Source organism: Galleria mellonella, unplaced genomic scaffold (assembly GCF_026898425.1).
Source record: "Galleria mellonella isolate WM207_F2 unplaced genomic scaffold, CSIRO_AGI_GalMel_v1 utg63, whole genome shotgun sequence".
Lineage (NCBI taxonomy): Eukaryota > Metazoa > Arthropoda > Insecta > Lepidoptera > Pyralidae > Galleria > Galleria mellonella.
In genome coordinates this window covers 662,942-687,648 of record NW_026442130.1, presented here as the reverse complement: position 1 = coordinate 687,648, position 24,707 = coordinate 662,942, and the positions used below count along the sequence as shown (strand labels likewise).

At 37.5% G+C, this 24,707-nt stretch overlaps 2 protein-coding genes and 1 long non-coding RNA gene across 6 annotated transcripts; 1 reads left to right on the top strand and 2 right to left on the bottom strand.

Annotated features, from left to right (window-relative positions):
• Positions 1–318: 318 nt before the first annotated feature.
• Positions 319–7,979, bottom strand: LOC113522005 (esterase FE4-like). 3 transcript variants are annotated; one of them, XM_026907717.3, is made up of 4 exons: positions 7,817–7,979; positions 4,920–5,180; positions 2,414–3,699; positions 319–586 (listed from the first exon to the last, which is right to left on the bottom strand). In XM_026907717.3, exons 2-4 carry the CDS (start codon positions 5,139–5,141, stop codon positions 415–417), a joined length of 1,680 nt encoding a protein of 559 aa, XP_026763518.2. In that variant the 5' UTR covers positions 5,142–5,180; positions 7,817–7,979; the 3' UTR covers positions 319–414. The 3 variants fall into 3 exon arrangements, with proteins under 3 accessions (XP_026763518.2, XP_031765824.2, XP_026763519.2); XM_031909964.2 differs by lacking the exon at positions 7,817–7,979 and adding an exon at positions 5,945–6,076; XM_026907718.3 differs by lacking the exon at positions 7,817–7,979 and adding an exon at positions 5,949–6,074.
• A 10,728-nt stretch (positions 7,980–18,707) lies between these two features.
• Positions 18,708–20,448, bottom strand: LOC128201802 (uncharacterized). Its single transcript, XR_008253432.1, has 2 exons — positions 20,330–20,448; positions 18,708–19,755 (listed from the first exon to the last, which is right to left on the bottom strand). It is a non-coding gene; the product is annotated as an uncharacterized LOC128201802 (long non-coding RNA).
• LOC113521666 (acetylcholinesterase-like) lies at positions 20,082–24,696 on the top strand. Of its 2 annotated transcripts, none has more exons than XM_026907277.3 (4): positions 20,082–20,235; positions 22,043–22,313; positions 22,606–23,882; positions 24,498–24,696. In XM_026907277.3, the coding sequence occupies exons 2-4, from the start codon at positions 22,140–22,142 to the stop codon at positions 24,667–24,669; spliced, it is 1,623 nt and encodes a 540-aa protein (XP_026763078.2). In that variant the 5' UTR covers positions 20,082–20,235; positions 22,043–22,139; the 3' UTR covers positions 24,670–24,696. The 2 variants fall into 2 exon arrangements, with proteins under 2 accessions (XP_026763078.2, XP_052755792.1); XM_052899832.1 differs by having other exon boundaries at positions 20,106–20,235; positions 22,049–22,313.
• Positions 24,697–24,707: the final 11 nt, after the last annotated feature.

The following is a 24,707-nucleotide window of genomic DNA, read 5'->3' as shown; positions in this document are numbered from 1 at the left end:
GAAATTTGCAATATAGTATATAACATGCATCTTATGAGGCGTAGCAAACTGCGGAGGGTCTCCCTCCGCAGGTTGCTACGCCTGACATTATATCAAAATATCCTGTAGGTACTCGTCACTACACAAACACACACACACACACACGCACGCACATACACACACACACACACGCACACACGCACGCACACACACACACACGCACGCACGCACGCACACACGCACGCACGCACGCACACACGCACGCACACACGCACGCACGCACACACGCATGCCTGTTATTAACTAATATTATAATATTATTTAAAATGTAAAATACAATAATTTATAATCAATATAATGAGGTTTCATCAAGAAGTCACAACCCAAAAACAGTGAATTAAATAATATTATTTTTAAATACATATTTAAATTTTTCTACTCTCTTCTTCTATACATTGTGTACAATTCTTTCAAGATTTTAAGACTATCCCTGTACCACATTGGTATAATACTAAACTCAGAGTCAATGTTCAATGTGACGGGGGCCGCAGTGTCCACGGGTGGCCATCTCACTGGCAGGGTGTCCAACCCGGGCGGCGTTGGATTCCTGTTAACAACAAAGTATATAAGTAAAGAAATATACTTACCTTTACCTACTATTATTACACTGATATTAATAAGAAGGAAAGATTTTTGTATTTTTTTTCTATACAACTTAGAATGGCAAACAAGCTGACAGCCCACCTGATGGAAAGTGGTAACCGTCGCCTATAGACATGAGCAGTGCCGTGGACATAACAGAGTATAATGTTTCGCCCATGATACCCCCTATACATTGCCATTCCTGAGGACTCAGGTGTTATTCCTCTGTACCCTGTAAATTCACGCCATATCCCACCCTTCAAACCTAAACACAGCCATGCAAACACAACTGCTTCACGGTATACACAAATTAATCATAGACGAATGTTCCCTTCGAATGGAAAAATGTTCCCTTTTTTTTTATTTGTTTAAAAACTATTTACACAAGTTTGTAATCAAATAGTCATGTCTAAAGAGTATTTAGCGACAATTACAGTACGAACTTTATCAATAAAATTACTGTTGCAGTCCAAACATTAAAGCTAAAGGTCATTCTTATAATTTGTAAATAATTATTTAATTACCCAATAATTAAAGGTTATGTACGATAAACATTCTTTTAATAATAATGTCAAATCAATGTCTTACAAAAAAAAGTTGATTTTGCTCAGCGAAAAATAGCGTTTTCATTTGTATGAAAAATAATATATATTTATTTAACACTAGCGACACGTCTCGACTTCTCACTGTTTTTTTTTTTTCTTTTAATAAAATATTAAATCCTTATTGATAATAATAGTTTTATATAGTCGAAAGAGTTTTTAAAATCGACTAAAAATTTGTTAAAAACCAACTTTAACAAAATTAAGGAAATTCTTCGATCGGTTATATTTTTCTACTTCATAACTCCGTCAGTTGTAAACCGGTTTGGAAAATTATTTTTTATCTAAAAGCATATATTTACAGATTGTTTCTATAGAAATTTTATCAAAATCAGATCAGTAGTTTAATTTTTTAACCAAAATAACTGATTTTGCCCCAAAACTTTCGATCGTTTAGACGTTATTGACTATTACTCATCGTTACAAATTGTCATATATAATATTGATATATTAGCCAAACTGTAGTGGCAATAGGCTGGTCACACAGCTCGAAAAACCGACAAACGATGGAGAAAAATGGTTCTTGAGTGGTGATCCCGTACGGGCAAACGCAGTGTAGGACACGCCCCCCCCCCCTAAATGGAATAATGACCACAAATGCATTGCAGAGAAGGAGTGGACGCAGGTGGCTCAGGACCGTTCTTTATTGCAGTCTATGGAGGAGGCTTATGTCCAGCAGTGGATGGATAATGGCTGAAATGGTGACGATGATGAAATGATATTTATAAATATAATTTGTTTCAATATAACTTAATGAAAAGGTAAGTAAGTTTTGTTGAAATTATCACAGGAACACTCTCTAAATTATGTTACTAACAAAGAGAAATATTTACTCAATTGATCGATTTTTTTTATTAATACAATTAATTATTTGTTTATATTTTCTTTAAGTTCAATTTTTTTTTAATGGATGATAATAGAATGGTAAGCCCACCCGCGCTATCGGTTTACACCGGCGGGGCACCAGTGAAGGATGATAGATGAGGATGAAGTAGGTCAGTTAGCCCGTCGTGACGAATTCAACAAGAATTGTTCACGATGGTTTCCAGGGGGAACCACGTGGAGGTCAACCTAATAAGGCATATTGCTAGCAATGGGGCTGTCAAACTCCATTGCTAACAATCCCTTCCCCCTCCCCTTTAAGTTCTATTGAAACAAACTGTAGTATACATTGACCAAAAGTTACTCACCCATATTTTGCAAAATTTGTCCACAACGATGTCATTTTATTGATCATTTCAGTTTCAAACAATGATGATATCAACGTTTGACTGAATAAATAAAATAAATCGTCAGCGTGAGCAGCCCCAGGTGCCTTAGATATGTTCTTCCCTGAAAATAACTTGGCGATGTTCCTCCAACCGCCGTAACTGAATAAATAACTATACACTGGCTTATCACTAGTATTTGCTATTAAATTAGTTTCTTCTAACGACGGGTAATTTATATACACCTCACCAGTAAACCTTGAGAGCTTTATTTCTGTTTCTCTCGATACAACATCGTCACCCATATACATTTTTCTAAGTTTCTCAGCCACGTCCTTCCGCTCTCTTTCATTAAGTATCACCATATCTTTTGGCAAAGATCTCTCAATTGTTACTTTGTTAATGGACGTATCGTTTTCCATTCCCATAAATAGATATCCTTCTTCATTATTCGCACCTATTATCATGGGAACTTTATTATATCTACCATGTTTTAAAGCATCATACGGCAGTTCTGTTAAAAATGGCTCCACTCCTTCTAAAACATCTTCGACACACGGTGTGTACAGTATCTCTGATATGATTTGATTGCCTTCTTTTCTTGGCACCCTTGTGACAATCAATTCAGCGTCAGATTTGTTTGAAAATATTTCATAAAGCTTGTAAGGATCTTGCGTTATATATCCCATTGTTTTGGCCAATAAACTGGCCATGTACACTGGCCTATATTGGTAAGCCCAAGCACTAAGTGAAGATCCACTTTGTAATATCGCTTTGTGAAATAAACCTTTTGACATCGGAGAAAGTACATGGTAGGAAACGGACGCTGCGCCAGCACTTTCACCGAACAACGTAACGTTGTCTGGATCCCCTCCGAACACTTTAATATTTCTCTGGACCCATTTCAAAGCTGCTACTTGATCCTTCATTCCTGGATTACCGGGAGCTTCTTTTATTCGTAAGCACAAATTGCCTTGGATATTAAGGCGATAATTAATAGTCACTAATATAACTCCCTTGCTAACAATATATTGTGGGCCATACAAAAACGGACCGGAAGATCCTTCGAAAAACCCTCCCCCATGAATGAACACCATCACAGGTAATAAACTATTAGAATTAGTATTTAACGGTGTATATACATTTAAAATCAAACAGTTTTCTTTTCCGATTATGAAAGGTGCTCCTATGTAGGCGTTTTGTTGACATTTTATGTTCTCATTGATGGCCTCATAAACTCCCTGCCACTTTGTCTCTGGTCCTGGTGCCTAAAATGTAAAAAGAAATTAGGATCGTTTAAACATTAACACTAACTACGTATCATAAATATGGATTGCATTCCACCATCTTTAGGCGAGGGTTTCCACTTTCTATCAGGTGTCAGCTTGTTTGCCATTCTAAGTTGCATAAAAAAAAAATGTATAGACATCGCCTAATTACAATTTTATTATATAAATTATTAATTTTATTCTTCTTGCAACCGATAAGGTTCCCTCCCGTGTTATTCCCATAGAAAATTCTTTAATATTAAACTCGTTGTTGTGGAACAAACTCTTTAAATGGGAAATTATATTACATAGAAGAGCAAAGCAGAGCTACGCCTGCACGAAGCTGATACGATGGAAGATATTATCTACACAGAATACGAGAACTTTTTGGTCACGTTTCGCATATGGGAACATTCACATTTATCCGTTGTTACATATCTTAGATTATTTATAATATTTTTTATAACTTTTAAATGACATCCAAACGAAGAAGGTTCTTTATACATACACTTATATTTATTTTACGTATCGTCATCGTGATCATACCAGCCTTTAACTGTCCACTGCTGAACATAAGCCTCTCCTTTGGTGATGTTTTGCCAGTAGTTGCCACGCTTTGCAGGCGGATTGGCAACAGCAGTTACAATTTGGAGAAATTGAAAAGGGACGCTGCAGCCCATCCCTTGCCCTCCCTTAGTCACCTCTTACAACATCCACGGGGGTGGCCTATTCCATGCCGGGACCACACGGAGAATTTTTGATATAGTTCACCCAAAATACTAAATTTCATGCAAATCCATTTAGTCTTTTAAACATGAATTAGTACAAACATTTCAACATCTTTTCAAATTAGTATGTTTATATTGTTTATAAGGATTATCACGTGCAAAGATCAATCATTTTATGTATCTTGTATATTTATTTTATGTACTTAGGTTGTCATTTTGTGTATATGCCTTAAATCAAATCTTTAAGGTAGAAACACAAAAATTATTGGGTACATAGACATTATACCGCTTAATAAAGCTATTTTTTTTCCTCTTTCTTTCTTTCTATACCTTATTCCCGAAGACTGGAAACACATGAGTGATAACGTCACAGTATATTGTATTAGATCCACGTTGCTATCCATGTCTATAGGTGACGGTTACCGCTTTCCATCTGGTGGACCGTCAGCTGGTTTGACGTTCTAAATTACTTAAAAAATAGAGATAAACTACCTTAAATCTATGTTCAGGACCGATAATAGAATATGGTACACCATAATATTCAGTATGCGTGCCCGCTGGTGCGATGGAACCACGCAACAACCCTCCAGAGACGCGCACCGTCGCTGTTGGTTGCCGCACCACCCGCGCTGCCCACAGCGACCACAGCACCACCCACTTCACATGTACCATCTCAAGCAGTGACCACTGACGATATCTAGCATGTGTGGTCATCTACATGTCATGTAGATACTCGGTGACGATTTCATACACCTGAGAAGGATAGGGGGGTAAGGGATTGTTAGTGATGAAGAATGAGAATCCCATTGCTAGCAATATACCCAACCAGGTCGACGTCCACACTATAAAAATATATTGACACTAAATTGTAAAATTACTTTTTTTTATACAACTTAGAATGGCAAACCTAATGGAAAGTGGTAACCGTCGCCTATAGACATGAGCAATATTATGTACATAACAGAGTATGCTATTTCGCCCATGATACCCACCATGCGTTGCCATTCATGAGGACTCAGATGTTCTTCTGTACCCTGTAAATTCATTACCATATTCCACTCTTCAAAACCGAAACACAGCCATGCGAACACAACTGCTTCACGGTTGAAACACGAATGGGACAGAGGTGCCCAAGCAAACGACTTTTGTACAAAGTCACCCTCTGATAAAAATATATCGGCACTAAATTGTAAATTTACTTTCAAAGGATACTTGTTTGTGTCGTTAATTCATTAATTAAGCACTTATATAACGGTGTTGCTAATGAAATATACAAATAAGTACATATAGGTACAAACACGTGTGATTTTAAAAATAAATATGCTAATTCTAATATTTTTCCATCACCTTAATAGTCTGACGTACACTATTACTATTTACCATTGATTGTGTATATATGTATGTGTATGTATATATATGTATATGTATGTATATATGTGTGTGTATATATGTATATAATTTTTATATATTTTTAATTTGCAAAAGATGCTTTTTTTAATTATAAAGCACTATCATACCTACTTGTACAACAATTAGTCCATCACCCTAAGGTCGTCTTGAAAAGATTGCTCTCAGCAATAAGACCGCCTTACTGTACTTATACAATTGTATCGTTGTGCTTGTAAATTGTCTTGCTTATTTCCTATATTGTATAATGCAAATAAAGTATACTCATTCATTCATTCATCCATTCTGACCGCCTGACTTCGAAGCAGTTTCTGTGTTCACTTGACCCAAACCGGAATTACCAAGCGATTGTTAAATATTGTAATCTTTTATTCTATTGTACCAGCCGTTAACTGCCCATTGCTGAACATAGCTCCTCAGAATCCTCAAAGAGTCCTCAGGAATGGCAACGCATGGGAGGTATCATGGGCGAAACAGTATACTCTGTTATGTCCACGGTACTGCTCATGTCTATAGGCGACGGTTACCACTTTCCATTAGGTGGGCCGTCAGCTTGTTTGCCATTCTAAGTTGTATAAAAAAAAGCTATAATAATTATATAAAAAATTTATAGTATAAATAAAAATTAAAAAATTAACACGCTTGGCAGATGGATTATTTTTAATGGATGATAATGGAATGGTAACCCCACCCGCGCTATCGGTATACACCGGTGGGACACCAGTGAAGGATGATAGATGAGGATGAAGTAGGTCAGTTAGCCCATCGTGATGAATTCAACAAGAATTGTTCACGATGGTTTCCAGGGGGAACCACCTGGAGGTCGACCTGATAAGGCATATTGCTAGCAATGGGGCTGTCAAACTCCATTGCTAACAATTCCTTTTCCCCCTGGCAGGTGGATTAGTAACCGCAGTTAGACTTTCATTATGTTTTTAGAGGAATACTGCTGCCCATCCCTCGCCCTCGCTTAGTCGGCTACGATAGTCATGGGAAAGGAAAAAAATATTTTTCAATATATATGATGATGATGATGATGAATGAAATAAAATAATTAAACAGAATAGACACTCAAAAACAACAAACTCAAAAAGTAACAAGTTCTGTTGAAAACGCACCAATCTTCTATACTTATAATAAATCTGTAGAGAGGTCAATTCTGTACATGGAATATGTTTCTAAGATAACTATCAGCGGGTGATTAGTGATCGATACTGATGCCAGAAATGTAATTAGTAAAATTTTTGTCTGTCTGTCTCTCTGTATGTTCGTTAAAGAAACAAAAACTACTCGACGGATTTTAACGAAACTTGGTACAATTATTCTTCATACTCCTGGGCAGGTTATAGTATACTTTTCATCACGCTACGATCAATAGGAGCAGAGCAGTGAAGGGAAATGTTGGGAAAACGGAAGATGTTACTCCATTTTTAAGCTTCCGTCGCGTGTGCAGACTTAATGCCCACTTTTTTAAATGTGAAAATGTCCACCCGTATGACGTTGAACGGGCCGCTAGTTGTAAAAAAAATTGTCAAGTAATGCAAGTTTAAAACAATAGTATACTCTATTGAAAGTATTATCAAAATAGGATTCGAATTAGGCAAGATGTCTCGTAACTTATGAGAATAAACAATCCTTACTTTTTTTTATGCAACTTATAATGGCAAACAAGCTGACGGCCCACCTGATGGAAAGTGGTAACCGTCGCCTATAGACATGAGCAGTACCATGGACATAACAGAGTATACTGTTTCGCCCATGATAACCCCCATGCGTTGCCATTCCTGAGGACTCAGGTGTTATTCCTCTGTACCCAGTAAATTAAAGTGATTCAAGAGGAAGGTTTATATGTATAATGCATGCATAATATTGTAGAGAAACACTGATAAATTTAGAGGTTTCTAATGTGACGTGATGTAATGTGTAACTCGCGCGAAGCCGGGGCGGGTCGCTAGTAAAATATATAAAAATAAACTACGTACCGGTTTTAATTAAAAAAAAAACATTCCATTATGTTAATTATATATCACAGAAATAGTAAGGAATTCTTAACAAAAATATTTATACGAAAAATTTGACACTATCGCAACATTATGTTTGTACCTACTCTTTGAACGCCACTAGCAAAATGTTCGATATATTATAACAGTGATACATTGTAGGTACTCAAAGATATGTTATCAATCACTATAACCCGTCTGGTCACACCTCTTTAAGGTCATTACTATTTAATAATCAGCATGGCATTTATTACGCATACAATTTGATATTATAGCATTCTGTGGGCATTGTGTAATAAATACGATAGTCCGATCCTCTCATTGTGGGTCAAAATTATTATAGTGGCCATAAAATGATTTTTGTATTTTTTTTTTTCCTACTAACATAGTTTAAGTCAATTGGTACTAACAAAAATGGATCTTTGTAATCTATAATAAAGAAAATGTTATTATTATTATACTTGTGTTTTAAATTTCTTTTAGCTCTGGTAATTAACACATGGATCAATAAGTCCCGAGACTAACCCAGAGATGGCGCTCGTTAACCAGTAACCAGGTTTTTCTAGAGTGCTTGAAACGTGTCGAAATTTTAAGTCGATCGGACCAGAAACAGCTGAGTTATCGAGGTTGGAGTAAAGTCGTTTTGTAGTTTGTTTAAAAAATTAAAAAAAAAAACGAGTTTCGTGTTCTGATAAAACATACTACACTTACGGGTACGTGACCAAGTAGGTGCAGTGTGTGTTTGTATGAAAGGTTATGCTTGTGTATGACGGGTGGCTAAATAAAAATAAATATAAATACAAACATAAATATTAATACTAACATTTAGGGTGAAGGAATTGTTATGCGTACTACTAGTCCAATTGCTAGCGATATACGCTGTCAGAACTTTTTGTTTTTAAAGATGATAATGAAATGATAACCCCGCCTGCGCTAATAGTATATACTGGCGGGGCACCAGTGAAGGATGATAGGTGAGGATGAAGCAGGTCAGTTAGCCCATCGTAAAGAATTCTACAAGAATATATAATGATAGTTTCTAAGGGGAACCGCGTGAAGGTCGACCTGATAGGGTGTGTTGCTAATTATGGGCAAATCCACTAAAAACCCGCCTACCAAGCGTGGCAGCTACTGCCTAAACTCCCCAATAAAGGGAGCCCCATGTCCAGCAGTGGGCAGTTTACGGCTGACATAATAACAAATAAAATACGGTGAACGCTCTTATCCCAACTAGTCTGGAACAACATCTCAGACGGTTGGGATCCCGAGGCGGTTCACTCCCAGGAAAGATGCACTAAGCGCTTTTAGATTCTGCCCGCATTGTACGCCGGTTTCTCTCCCTGGGGCCCTAAACCCCGGCCGACTGTGCTTCTGCGGGGGTTAGTTGCCATCTCCTCTCCTTAAGAGGGGAGATGTGAATTTTTGTCAAAATTAAAAAATAAAATACAAAAACATTAAATCTTTCCTCTTATTTGATATTATGATTTTAAATAACCTTCAAGTATTATTATTTGACTTAAAAACAAACATATGTGCTACTATTCGTCACGGTTATATAAGTAAAGTCACTGTTAACGCAAAATAATGAAAAATACACACAAGTCACAAGAATAAAGACATAACATAACTTTAATTATGTATGTACTCTACCCAAAGGTTGTCTGGAAGAGATTGCTTATGTTTTTTTTTTTGTTTTGATGGGTGAAAATGGTATGGTAACCCCGCCTGCGCTAACGGGATACGCTGGCGGAGCACCAGTGAAGGGCGATAGATGAGAATGAAAACAGGCCAGTTAGCCCATCATGATGAATTCATCAGAAATTAACCATGATAGTTTCCAGGGGGAACCGCGAGGAGGTCGACCTGGCTGGGTATATTGCTAGCAATGGGATTCTCAATCTCCATTACTAACAATCCCTTTCCCCCTAGATTGCTTATGTTTACTGTATTTATTATTTTCTTTACTTGATTCAATAAAGTGTAAACGTGATCACTTTTTATTTTTCAGTTTCATTGTCTCCCGTTGTATGTGTGCTTTTAAGTTTGTGTATGTTTATGTATATATATTAATTTATACATATTAGTGCGTCACCCTTTATCTTTATTTCTTTTCTCAATATCTCCTAGCCAAAGGTTATCTGGAAGAGATTGCTTAACGATAAGACTGCCTTTTGTATCATTTCTCATTAGTATTTACTATATTTATTATTTTTATTATATTTATTATTTCCTTTACTTGGTGCAATAAAGTGTAAAATATATTTACCAAAAATCTTCTAACGTTTACCATTTTAAATGCTGTCCTGTATGTAACGTACGATTCACTTGAATATTTCAAAGTATCCGTACATCACATCGGTACAATATTGTGTTCCGACTGTATGTAGAAAGTGACGCTCTCTGTTGGCCATTTCAAAGGCAGAGGTTCCATTTCCGGTGCTGTTGGACTCCTGTAGCAAAGTTTTATTTTGAAATATAAATTTCATTGATTTGCATTGACACATATTGTTAGTGGAAACTAAAAATTAGCGAATAAATAAAAATTTAATTATTTATTAATTAAAATTTTAACGATCAATCAAAACAATTCCTTATCACTTTAATTCCAATTACAGTCGCAACATAGTATTAATTACGTCATGAATTACTTTAATTAGTACATCTGATTATCACAGTGTCATTGCCTATAAAAAAAATTATTAAATTTATATTTGGACTTTATCACGTTGCACTAAAGTGCCAATTCACTCGCCCTGTAAACCATAATTCATATTTCACTCTCAATAGCACTAAGTAGCGGTCATTGTGTAGAAAAATCACTTTTTGTGATTTATCACTGGTGATAAATTACAAAAAGTGATTTTTGCACTACGTGTGCCGTTTGGTGCCAGCATAGAATGGGCCACCTCTTCCTTTCCTGTGGGTGTCGTAAGTAATAATAATAATAACATTATTTCCTTAAACAAATATAGCCTGTAGTACAATATAACTATGAGCCCACCGAACTGTAATTGATATCTGTTAACATATATTTCGTAAAATTTCCAATTACAAAGTACGCAGTAGGCAAGAATAATGTTTACGTTACATGTATGAGGCGAGGGAGCTGTAAAACGTTCATTATGTGTTACCCCAGTGCTACCCCAACTTGCCCCATAGCCTACGGTGCCTTCTCATTTCTAATTCCTTTAATTACGCTTGCATAGCATATTTAATAACGATAACCTGGGACTGCGTCAGGGATGTTCCTCTTTAAAAATCTGTCTGATTCTAGAATAAGGGAATACGGGTATGCGAGCCTGGCCTCCCGAGCCGCTGCAGTGTCCCAGTCCTTTCCGCAACTGCAATCCCTCCTCTCCTTTCCCTACATAAGTCCCTTATTCCTCTCATTTACTAATTTCCTTTACCCATTTCCAACATTCTCTTCCTTTTTCCCTCAATCCTTTCCTCCAAACTGTCGGTGGCGGAAACCACCAACAAATGCATTCCTAAAGAGGGTTGACGTCAGGCAGGCGGCCAGTCGTATAATTATAAGCCAAATCCTTTAGTAATATTAATAAAACCATATTACGCCGACCCCAAATAATAATTGGGATAAGGATAGGAAGATGATGAAGAACGTGAGACTATGTGTAATGGGGTCAAATAGTCCCATTACTAGTAATATACCCTGACAGGTCGACCTCCACGTGTTTCTCTCTGGAAACCATCGTGGCTAATTCTAGTTGAATTCGTCAGGATAGGCTAACTGACCTGTTTTCATCCTCATTAGACATCTATTACTGGTGCCCCGCCAGTGTATACCGATAGCGCAGACGAGGTTACGATACCATTATCACCTTTTAAAAAAAATCCTTTTCCCCTAGGCGTCATAAGAGGCGCTAATAGAGGGCGATAGATGGGCAGCAGCGTCCTTTTTAAAACATCTCTAAAGTCTAACTGCGGTTGCCAATCCGCCTGTTAAGTGTGGCAACTACTGGCAAACGCCCCCAAGGGGGAGGCTTATGTCCAGCAGTGGACAGTTAAGGCTGGTATGACTATCATCATATCAGATGATTAAGCTGTTAAGGCATTAATATCAATTGTTTTCTCAGTGTAATATTTTCTTGTAATTGTTTGTATCTATAATAAGCTTACTATTGCAATCTTATGGAGGAAACAATAAAGAGTATCTATTTATTTTGTAAATATATTTAGACTCTACAGGTTGGGGAATGTATGCACTAGATTGTTTGACTTTTGGGCAGAAAAAATGTGCGGCAACGGTGGCGGTGCGCGGTCAGTGTGTGACGCGCCGCTAGTTGTACACAAATTCGGAATATCTTTTCTTTTATCGGAAAGGATGTATACTTACAGATTGGTAGCAGAGAAAAATTAATAGAAACAGTTGAGTAGTTTCGTTTTAAAATAAAAATAACTGGATTTATCACAATTGAAATAGGGATTTTTTGTGAAACACAAAACCTCTTACGACACCCACGGGAAAGGAAGGGTTGATCAATTCTATTTTGAGATCACACGGCCACAAATCAGTTCACATTTGGCAAATAATGTCGAGTAACATATTAATTAGTAATATAACAAGATAAAAACATGCACAGAATAAAAACTTGGACGTTTGCCACTGGTGATAAATTACAAAAAGTGATTTTTGCACTACGTGTGCCGTTTGGTGCCAGCATAGAATGGGCCACCTCTTCCTTTCCTGTGGGTGTCGTAAGTAATAATAATAATAACATTATTTCCTTAAACAAAATTAGCCTGTAGTACAATATAACTATGAGCCCACACTACGCAAAGCCTGTCTCGTGGAAGTCAAAGCTAGAAATTTAATATAGTGCGGCGAACAGGGTTAATTTAAATATGTGACATTGAATGTGAGTGGGGACTAAGAGAAATTTTATGGACGAGATTTATGGGCAACAACTCTTAAATCATTACCAAAACCTAACTGAGATTGCCTACCTGCCTGCTAGGGGGGAAGGGATTGTTAATAATGTGGACTATCAAACCCGTTGTACACGTTGAAAAGAATAAAAAAAAATGCAAACAAATTTTACAACCCTAATTTGAAATGCATCTCCGAAACATACTGTTGGAGATTTTACGTAGACCGAAGCACTCGACTATCTAAGAACTTAATTATCTGTCTAAGAACCGGGACCGAAGGGTTATCATCGTCTCTGAAGAACGGCAAACGTCCAAGTTTTTATTCTGTGCATGTTTTTATCTTGTTATATTACTAATTAATATGTTACTCGACATTATTTGCCAAATGTGAACTGATTTGTGGCCGTGTGATCTCAAAATAGAATTGATCAACCCTTCCTTTCCCGTGGGTGTCGTAAGAGGTTTTGTGTTTCACAAAAAATCCCTATTTCAATTGTGATAAATCCAGTTATTTTTATTTTAAAACGAAACTACTCAACTGTTTCTATTAATTTTTCTCTGCTACCAATCTGTAAGTATACATCCTTTCCGATAAAAGAAAAGATATTCCGAATTTGTGTACAACTAGCGGCGCGTCACACACTGACCGCGCACCGCCACCGTTGCCGCACATTTTTTCTGCCCAAAAGTCAAACAATCTAGTGCATACATTCCCCAACCTGTAGAGTCTAAATATATTTACAAAATAAATAGATACTCTTTATTGTTTCCTCCATAAGATTGCAATAGTAAGCTTATTATAGATACAAACAATTACAAGAAAATATTACACTGAGAAAACAATTGATATTAATGCCTTAACAGCTTAATCATCTGATATGATGATAGTCATACCAGCCTTAACTGTCCACTGCTGGACATAAGCCTCCCCCTTGGGGGCGTTTGCCAGTAGTTGCCACACTTAACAGGCGGATTGGCAACCGTAGTTAGACTTTAGAGATGTTTTAAAAAGGACGCTGCTGCTCGTCCCTCGACCTCTATTAGGCGCCTCTTATGACACCTAGGGGAAAAGAAGGATTTTTTTTAAAGGGTGATAATGGTATGGTAACCCCGCCTGCGCTATCGGTATACACTGGCGTGGCACCAGTGATAGCTGGCTAATGAGGATGAAAACAGGTCAGTTAGCCTATCCTGACGAATTCAACTAGAATTAGCCACGATGGTTTCCAGAGAGAAACACGTGGAGGTCGACCTGTCAGGGTATATTACTAGTAATGGGACTATTTGACCCCATTACTAACAATCCCTTACCCCCCGGAAAAGAAGGGGTGGCCTATTCTATGGCGGAACCACATAGTCTCACGTTCTTCATCATCTTCCTACCCTTATCTCAATTATTATTTGGGGTCGGCGTAATATGGTTTTATTCATATTACTAAAGGATTTGGCTTATAATTTTACGACTGTCCGCCTGCCTGACATCAACCCTCTTTGGAAATGCATTTGTTGGTGGTCTCCGCCACCGACGGTTTGGAGGAAAGGATTGAGGAAAAAAAGAAGAGAACGTTGAAAAGGAAAATCAGTAAATAAAAGGAATAAAGGACTTATGTGGGAAAGAAAAGGGGGGGACACTGCAGTTGCGGAAAGGACTGGGACACTGCAGCGGCTCGGGAGGCCGGCGTCGCATACCCGTAGAATCGGATAGATTTCTAGAGAAGAATACCCATGACGCAGTCCCAGGTTATTATTATTTTTTTTGATGGGTGAAAATCGTATGGCAACCCCGCCTGCGCTAACGGGATACGCTGGCGGAGCACCAGTGAAGGGTGATAGATGAGAATGAAAACAGGCCAGTAAGCCCATCATGATGAATTCATCAGAAATTAACCATGATAGTTTCCAGGGAGAACCGCGAGGTGGTCGACCAGGTTGGGTATATTGCTAGCAATGGGATTCTCAGTCTCTATTACTAATAATCCCTTTCCCCCCAAGGTTATCGTTATTAAATATACTATGCAAGCGTAATTAAAGGAATTAGAAATGTGAAGGAACCGTAGGCTATGGGGCAGGATGGGGTAGCACTGGGGTAACACATAACGAACGTTTTACAGCTCCCTCGCCTCGTGCATGTAACGTAAACATTATTCTTGCCTACTGCGTACTTTGTAATTGGAAATTTTACGAAATATATATTAACAGAAATCAATTACAGTTCGTTGGCCGACTTGAATTTTTTTTTTTTATTCGCTATAATACAAAGATATAGTATAAAGTAAAAAAAAATGGGCAAACTCTAAAGAAAGATAGTGTGCACGACGCACCTTTTTTTTTTGATGGGTGAAAATGGTATGGTAACCCCGCCTGCGCTAACGGTATACGCTGGTGGAGCACCAGTGAAGGGTGATAGATGAGAATGAAAACAGGCCAGTTAGCCCATCATGATGAATTCATCAGGAATTAACCATGATAGTTTCCAGGGGGAACCGCGAGGAGGTCGACCTGGTTGGGTATATTGCTAGCAATGGGATTATCAGTCTCCATTACTAACAATCCCTTTCCCCCTTTTTTAATTTTATTAAAAAGAGGTTTTTGTTTGTGATTCGAAGTTAATGTCAGTTTAGTTTTTGTTTCGTTCGCTTTTTGCTCCCTTGGTTAGCTTTGGATATTTTTTATAATTAAATTATCTTTCTAAAAACACCGTGTTTCCATACCAGCATACAGTCTTTTCTCTCACATATAGATAGATAATTTATTTGCATTCTTTACAGCACACGAATAACAACAGACATACACAGTTAAAAGAGATAAAAGAATGCGTATACAGAAAAAAAGCAAAATATATAAAAAGTAAGTATATATAAAATATATTTAATATATAAATATATAAAATTCAGATGAAAAATTTAAAATAAGAAATATTGTAAGGGTTCGCTAGTTCGTAATATTTTTAATAGATGGCGTTGTAGGTATTATGATGTTTATCATAGTACGTACAACGCCATCTATTAGTATATCTATAGTCAACTAGTAAAACTAATAATTGTTATTCCCGAAAATCCTGATACTTGATATTACAAAAAATAAGGTGTTCACAGGATTTTCAATATCAATATTTTACGATTATATTTTGTAAGACTTCTAATTCTAATTTACCAGAGGGACACTTTGTACAAAAGTCGATTGCTTGGGTACCTGTATCCCATTCGTGTTTCAACCGTGAAGCAGCTGTGTTTGCATGGCTGTGTTCCGGTTTGAAGGGTGGGATATGGCGTGAATTTACTGGATACAGAGGAATAACATCTGAGTCCTTAGGAATGGCAACCCATAGGATGTATCATGGGCGAAACAGTACACTCTGTTATGTCCATGGTACTGCTCATGTCTGTAGGCGACGGTTACCACTTTCCATCAGGTGGGCCGTCAGCTTGTTTGCCATTCTAAGTTGTATAAAAAAAAAAATCTCCATAGAATGGAGAAAAGAATGACTATTTTCTATCAAAGTTAGTAAAAAATATTTGTACAAATGCAAAGGATGCTATAAATAAACGCCTTATTTTTCATCCTATTTATTAACGTTACATACAATTTTTCATATTTCGAACCTACACAGAAAATCTTCATGAATTTTATGCGTATCACGTGAGTCGCTATTCTCAGCTTACCGTTGTATGAACAAAGACAATAAAAAAGATATGTGTACAATATATAATACAAATTTTTTATATATATTTTTTTTTGTTGGATGAAAATGGTAACCCCGCCTGCGCTAACGGGATACGCTGGCGGAGTACCAGTGAAGGGTGATCGATGAGAATGAAAACAGGCCAATTAGCCTATCATAATAAATTCATCAGGAATTGACCATGATAGTTTCCAGGGAGAACCGCAAGGAGGTAGACCTGGTTGGGTATTTTTTTTTACAACACAGGGGGCAAACGAGCATGCGGCTCAACTGATGGTAAGTGACTACCGCCGCCCATGATCACCCACAACACCTACGGCATTGCAGGTGTGCTGCCGGCCTTTTAAAAAGAAATATGCTCTTTTCTTGAAGGTTATGTTGTCGTATCGGTTCAGAAGTACTGCCGCTGGAAGTTAATTCCAAAGAGTGGTTGTGCGTGGGAGAAAGTGTCTTGAAAAACGCACGGTGGAGGACCGCCACTCGTCCAGATGGTTGGGATGAAATTTTAGTTTATGGCGGGTTGTACGATGGTGAAAATTAGCAACGGGTATCAATCCGAACAATTCTTCAGAGCACTCCCCATGATAAATTCGGTAGAAGATGCACAGAGATGCAACATCTCTACGCAGTATATTGTTAGCAATGGGATTCTCAGTCTCCATTACTAACAATCCCTTTCTCCCCAAATTTTCTATATTCCAAAAAAAGTGAGTAGAAAAACGACAGGGAATTCGAACCTCCTATTTTAGATTCTAACCATGTGGTCCCGGCATAGAATAGGCCAACTCTTCCTTTCCCGTGTATGTCAGAAACGATAACTAAGGGAATTTAATAATCGACGGATGAGCAGCAGCGTCCGTCTTAAAATATCACCAGACTAACAGCGGTTGCCAATCCGCCTACCAATCGTGGCAACTACTAGCAAAAACACCCAAAGGGGAGGCTTATGTTCAGCAGTGGACAGTAATAAGCTGATATGATAATGCTGATGCCCTCCGCGCAAAACAGGGGGTTTTGTTACGATGTTTATGACAGTTGAGTTGTTTGTAACTCTAGTACCTAGCGTTTAAGGTTCAGATTTATATTTGCTTCGTCTGTTTTTAAAATGAAATGGCACGTCTTCTTAGCGCATTGTTTTATTCCGAACTAAAGTAACAATCCTTTTTTACTAGTACTTATAAAACATCAGGTGACAGGTAATTAAACCGGATTCTACCGACTTTGGGGCAATTCATCCGGTTAGAATTTACACCGCAGTTCTGCAAATGTGTATTGTTTTATTTGGCCTATATACAGAGACATAGAAAAAAATACTCTTTAATCTGTGATAGGAATAAATCATTTTTATACCTTATTTTTTTATGCAACTTAAAATGACAAACAAGCTAACAGCCCATCTGATGGAAAGCGGTAACCGTCGCCTATAGACATGAGCAGTACCATGGACATAACAGAGTATACTGTTTCGCTCATGATACCTCCTATGCATTGCCATTCCTGAGGACTCAGATGTTAATACTCTGTACCCAGTAAATTCACGCCATATCCTACCCTTCAAACCGAAACACAGCCATGCAAACACAACTGCTTCACGGTTGAAACATGAATGGGACAGAGGTGGGGGGAAAGGGATTGTTAGAAATGGAGACTGAGAATCCCATTGCTAGCAATATACCCAACCAGGTCGACCTCCTCGCGGTTCCCCCTGGAAACTATCATGGTTAATTCCTGATGAATTCATCATGATGGACTAACTGGCCTGTTTTCATTGTCATCTATCACCCTTCACTGGTGCTCCGCCAGCGTATCCCGTTAGCGCAGGCGGGGCTACCATACCATTTTCACCCATAAAAAAAATGGGACAGAAGTACCCAAGCAATCGACTTTTGTACAAATAGAAAGATTTAATACGAGATGGTATAATGAATAATATTTACAATAAATAAATCCAACGATATAAAAAGTCACGATACAAATATCTTTTTTTTATGGGTGATAATGTAATGGTAACCCCACCCGCGCTATCGGTATACACCGGCAGGGCACCAGTGAAGGATGATAGGTGAGGATAAAGTAGGTCAGTTAGCCCATCGTGACGAATTCAACAAGAATTGTTTGCGATGGTTTCCAGGGGGAGCCACGTGGAGGTTGACCTGATACAAATATATTCTTCGTAAACCTAATTGCTAGAGACAATATTATCAAGTACGTCACAAGTTATTTCTCTAAAACTACTTAGGTTTAAAATAGGTCGGTAGCCTACACATACATTTTTTTATAAAATGCAAAAAAAAATATCGATAAAAATAAACATTTTATTTTTTTAATCTCATATGTATATGTTGTACAAACAAAATTTCAGTAAAAGTAACATTTAGTCATAAGAAACCTGATTACATAGACAAGAATAACATAGGTCGGCTTCTTGACCCGAACACACGAATACATATTTAAAGAGAACTACAAATAATAAGAACAAGGCGATTTCGTATATCCATCGTACCGGATGAGTCGAGTCGAGATGGAATGCCACTCGGGTCCCTCCGGCCGGCCCTTCTAGATCCTAATTAGTGGAATGCACTCGAAGATGTCTCGAAGTTGAGGTGGATACGTGGTGAACTTTCCGTAACGGTCACAGTCCGGATATGATCCGGGACGATAAGGGTCTGGACAGAAAACTTGCTATATTGGTAGTGTCCAACAGACCGCATGAGATTGTATGCTGAAACTTGTATTTGCTCGAATGGACGCCACTTGAGGCTTGAGGGCCGCAGATAGGCCTAAGGTTCGATGCGCGGGTCAAACAAAAAGTATTCAATTACAAAGTGCTCGCCACAGTGGAGGAGCATAGTCGGGTGTCACAGTGTATTGTGTAATATTATAGTGCTATTCGTGTTCTATAGATTAAGTTACTATTTACTTATTTTATATTAGCTTGTTTTGTATTCTAAGTGCTTACTTCTTAACTAATATAAAAAACCAACCGCCCGCCGCGATTTCGCACGGGTGTACTAATCAAATGAGATTAAATCTTCCTTCTCACTCTTTTTTTTTTTATGGAGATCCTTTAGACGTTTTTCTTTCCGTACATTTTTCAAACATTTTCACAAGAAAAAAAAAATTAACCAAATAGGTGCTGTCGTTTTAAAGTAATGCACTTATATACATTCGCCAATTGATTTTTGTTTACATAGATCTGAAAATAAGTTTGTTTGTCCACGTATTACATGGAATCTCCGTGTGTGCCGCGGTATACAATGGGTCACCCCTTCCTTTCCCGTGGATGTTGCAAGAGGCGACTAAGGGCGAGGGATGGGCAGCAGTGTCCCTCTTAATACATCTCCAAAGCCTGTGGAGGGAAGGAATTTTTAGTAATGCGGAATACCAGTCTCATTGCTAGCAATATACCCTGTCAGGTCGACCTCCACGTGGTTTCTCCTGAAAACCATATTGCTGAATTCCAGATGTATTCATCACGATAGGGTAACTGACCTGCCTTTACATTCTTACCCATCTTCATTCACTGGTGCTCCGCCAGCGTATACCGTTAGCGCAGACGGGGTTACCATTCCATTATCATCCATTAAAAAAATGTATATTGCTAGCAATGATATATATTTCTATCTCTTTTCCCCTTCATGCAAATAGGTATTACCACAGTTAAATAAGCAGGAACTGTGCAACCGTTTTAGTAATTCAACACCGTCTGATGAGCTGAGGAAAATTTCAAACCAGTCAGTCACACGAGCCGGCTTGTAAAGGAGAAACGTGTGTGAAAGTAAAACGTGCCGGGATTACCTATATTACGCATTATATACCATAAAACTAGGTAAGATTCGTATTAAAAATTGTTTACATACATTTAAATATAATTAAAACGTTTCATCGAAGTGAAAAAAAAGACAAAAGAAATATAAACTCACGATTTATCAACAAAAGAATTGATTAACATTTTGTATTGCCATAATGAGTAGGCACTTAATGATTTATCCGAAATAAGTAAGGCAACAACACAATGCTATACTGCCTAATCTTATGTTCGAATTATTTTTTTTAATTCCGTGTTCATCAAAGCAAACTCGACCCCCATTCTAATAATTATATTACTTAATCTAAGGTAATTTTTTTTTATTTAAATATTACATTTTTTTTTTATTTATAACTGGACATCGTTAAAGACACAAGTAAAACGCTAGTGATGTTCCAAATTATACTCATAATCGTTTTAAATCGATTTCTTCGATTCGGTTAGAAATACAGAGACCGTTACGTTGCGTTTGTAATGTCTGTGTCTATTCGTGTGTGCACGCACAACAGGATTAATATTAATGAGTTTTCTTCAAGAGACAAGTAAGAATAAATATGTTTTTGTTTGTTATATTTGTTTATTATATGGAGACTTATTTATATAACCAGTATTGTTATGTTTATGGGTTATTATAACAATGAAACTGAAAAATTATGTTGATTAATTAACTCTTAAAACATTAGCAATGCCTAACTGATGTTACCTCGCTTGCTAAACGTGGCATCTACTGGCAAAACCCAAGGGGAGGCCTATGTTCAGCAGTGAATAATTAACGATATATATATATATATATATATATATATATATATATATATATATATATATATATATATATATATATATATATATATATATATATATATATATATGATCGATTAAGTATAATTTTAATGGTTGAAAATAGAATTGTATCCTCTCTTTTGCTATATACACTGGCGGATGAATAGGGATGAAGCAGATCAGTTGGCGAATTCTAGAATAACTAACCGCGTTGGAATCACGTGAAGTTTGAACTAATAGAGTATACTGATGGCAATAGAGAAGTTATATCTCATTACCAATAATTCCATTCCCCCGGACAAGTATATTTCACGTAAATAATATAAAGAAAATCATTTTATTACTATTTTTGTTTTTTCATCAGCGCGATGACACGGCTGAACGCTTTTGAACAAAATTTGTGAGGGTACTTTGTGTACTAGTTCAAACGGCCAAACCTGCGGGAATTAGCTAGTCGTATAGATAGATAGATACATTTTTTTTTATATAAAAATAAAGGTCGTGCGGTCCCAGCGTAGGCTAGCCCATCCCTTCCTTTCCCGTCGGTGTTGTAAGAGGTGGCTAAGGGAGAGCGAGGAATGGGCAGCAGCGGCCTTCTTAAAATATCTCTAAAAGCCTAACTCTGATTGCCAACCCACCTGTCAAGCGTGGCAACTACTGGCAAAACTCTCCTTATGGGCAAGGCTTATGTCCAGCAGTGGTCAGTTATAGCTGTAATGATGATATAAGATACAAATTATAATAAAATTTTATTTCAGACCATGGCCTGTATTTTGTTAGTGATACAAACACAATAAATAGCAGGTGGCAAGGGTAACAACCAGTACCATACCCTATTAGGTCAATTCACGTGGTCCCCCCTGGAAACTATCGTACTGATTTCTTGGTGTGATCATCACAATGTGCTGACTTGCTCTTTCATTCTCACCTATCATCCCTCACTGGTGCTCCGCCAGTGTATACCGTTAGCGCAGGCGAAGTTACCATACCATTATCATACATTTAAAAAAATACAATATAATAACTATATTTGTATATAATTTTATAGTTTCAGTATCGGATCCATAGTAAATGGAGCGCCTGCGACAACCGTCATCTGAGTATACTCATCTTCACCAAACTCACCCTGATCAGCATTGAGAATAATGGATGGCATCAAATGGCTGGTGCTGTGGTCGCTGTGGGCGGCGCGGGTGGTCAGGCAGCCGACAGTTCCAGTACGCGTCGCCGGAGGACTGCTACGAGGGTCGATATCCAATTCGGGAACATACGCTGAGTACTTCGCCATACCATATGCAACCGTTGTACAAAGATTCCAGGTTCGTTCACTTGTTTATTTTCGAATGACTTCAAAAAAAAGTTTTTTAAATAGTTTTTTTTTTTTACTTTATACTCAGTGAATTGTAAACCGATTTAGATAATTATGTTTTATTTGTAATAATTCATTTTAGACCACTGAAGTCTAACTAACTAAGATATCGCATAACATAACCTACATCTAAAAAATACAGGAACACTGAGAATTTTAGAATTCCTTAAAAATAACAGTTAAGTAGAGAATCTTAAGAATTCAATTATTATTTTAATAATCAATCACAACTTATTTTCCAGGAACCTGGTCCAGAACCTAAATGGGAGGGAATCCTCGAAGCCGTCAACGAGAATATAAGATGCGTGCAAAGATTTACAGGAAACTTAATATCAGGCCAAGAAGACTGTTTAACTCTGAATATCTACACACCCTTAAAAACCTCTCCAAATTTGTACCCTGTTATGGTATTCATTCACGGGGGAGGTTTTAGAGACGGTTCAAGTTCACCATTCATTTATGGACCAGATTATTTAATCAAACATGAAGTTATCCTTGTTACTTTTAATTATAGACTCGAAAACTTGGGTTTTCTGTGTCTAGGAATTAAGGAGGCACCAGGCAACGTCGGTCTCAAAGATCAGGTGGCTGCACTAAAGTGGATAAAACAAAACATAAAAGCGTTTGGTGGTGATCCCGACAGCATCACCATTTTTGGTGAAAGCGCCGGTGCTGCATCAGTTTCGTATCATATTATCTCACCGATATCCAAAGGCCTATTCCATAGAGCAATCATGCAAAGCGGTTCATCAACATCACCATGGGCTTTGCAGATGGAACCTTTGAAAGTTGCAAGTCAACTAGCTTATCAATTTGGCTCTAACACTACAGATCCCTATGAAATTTACAATTTACTCATGACCAAATCAGCGAAACAGCTGCTTCAGGCTCGAGTACCTAGGCGAAAAGGTGATATTCTACTGTCAGAGAATATTTTTACACCGTGCATTGAGAAAATTATACCTAATACAGAACAATTCTTGGCGGAAGCGCCATATAAGACAATGGTAAATGGTCAATACAATAAGGTTCCGATTATTATCGGTTACAACAGCGCTGAAGGATACATGTTTGCTGCCAGAGAAAATGATACAACAATCGCAAATTTGGATTTCGTCCAAGCCACGCCAGTAGATTTGTCATTCCCTACAGAAAAGGAGAAACGGCGAACAGCGATGAAGTTAAAAAATCTCTATATGGGCAATGAGGAAGTTAGCAAAAAGACAATCGTGAAGGTTTCTTTCTTTGAAGGTGATGCACACATTACATATCCAGTTATAGCAACAACTGAGCTTCTTTTGAAGACCTCTGATCAGCCTGTTTACTCTTATAAATTCAATTATGATGGATGGATGAATATAGTCAAATTTTTGTACGGATTCCGCGGTGAAGTTGGAGCAACTCATGCTGATGAACTGTTCTATATGTTTAAACTTAGAATTCCTCTTATAACTGCTTTTTATGAAAAAGATATGATTAACACGATGAGTAAAATGTGGACTAACTTCGCTAAATTCAGGTAAGTGAAAACAAATATTGTATATGCGAACACACATTTATATTGCGTAATGTAGCTGAAGTGGCAATGGGCTGGTCACATAATTCGAAGAACCGACAACCGATGGGGAAGAAAGGTTCTTATGTGGCGACCCCGTACAGGCAAACAAGCAAACGCAGTGTAGAACGACCTCCCCCCGCCCCTAGATGTAGTGCCGACCTCAAATGCATTGCAGAGAGTCAGTGGATGCAGATGATTCAGAACCGTTTCTTATGGCAATCTATGGGGGAGGCCTATATTTAGCAGTGGACAGATAATGGCCGAGATGATGATGATGATGATGATGATGATGAATGTAGCATTATAACTATTGATCATTTTAATAGTATGAATAATTTCTTTACGTGGCATTGATTAAAAAGTACAGTAAAAGTTTATAAATGATTTTAAAGACTTGGACACAACAAAAACTCCTGCAAAAATTGTAACTAGTTGTGAATCTGGATTTACGTTTGCTTTAACTGATCTGTAGGCGCAAACATAAAATAATGATATAGGAATACATGTTATAATGTGCTTAATTATTATAATGAATTATAGAATTATTAAAAATTAATAATATCATTTCATTTCCAGCAACCCCACACCAGAGTCAACCCCATCATTGAAAGTAAAATGGCAGGCCTCAGATAGAAACGACCCGTACTCTTTAGTCATAGACAAGTATTTCACGACCATACCCCTTTGGGAAGATGTGAAAATGCTGTTTTGGAACGCTACTTACACGAAATATAGAAAAAAATTGTGAAAGATTATAAAATTTTACTTCCATTTATTTAGTCGATG

Bases quoted from the DNA above. Each gene is read 5' to 3' on its own strand.
- LOC113522005 (XM_026907717.3), bottom strand. From the start codon at position 5,141: ATGACCACACATGCTAGATATCGTCAGTGGTCACTGCTTGAGATGGTA. The intron at 3,700-4,919 runs GTAGTTTATCTC...TTTACATTTTAG, and splicing joins GTCCTGAACATAGATTTAAG to GCACCAGGACCAGAGACAAA. The intron at 587-2,413 runs GTGAGTAACTTT...TGTTGTTAACAG, and splicing joins ACAAATTTTGCAAAATATGG to GAATCCAACGCCGCCCGGGT.
- LOC113521666 (XM_026907277.3), top strand. From the start codon at position 22,140: ATGGATGGCATCAAATGGCTGGTGCTGTGGTCGCTGTGGGCGGCGCGG. The intron at 22,314-22,605 runs GTTCGTTCACTT...CTTATTTTCCAG, and splicing joins CCGTTGTACAAAGATTCCAG to GAACCTGGTCCAGAACCTAA. The intron at 23,883-24,497 runs GTAAGTGAAAAC...TTTCATTTCCAG, and splicing joins ACTAACTTCGCTAAATTCAG to CAACCCCACACCAGAGTCAA.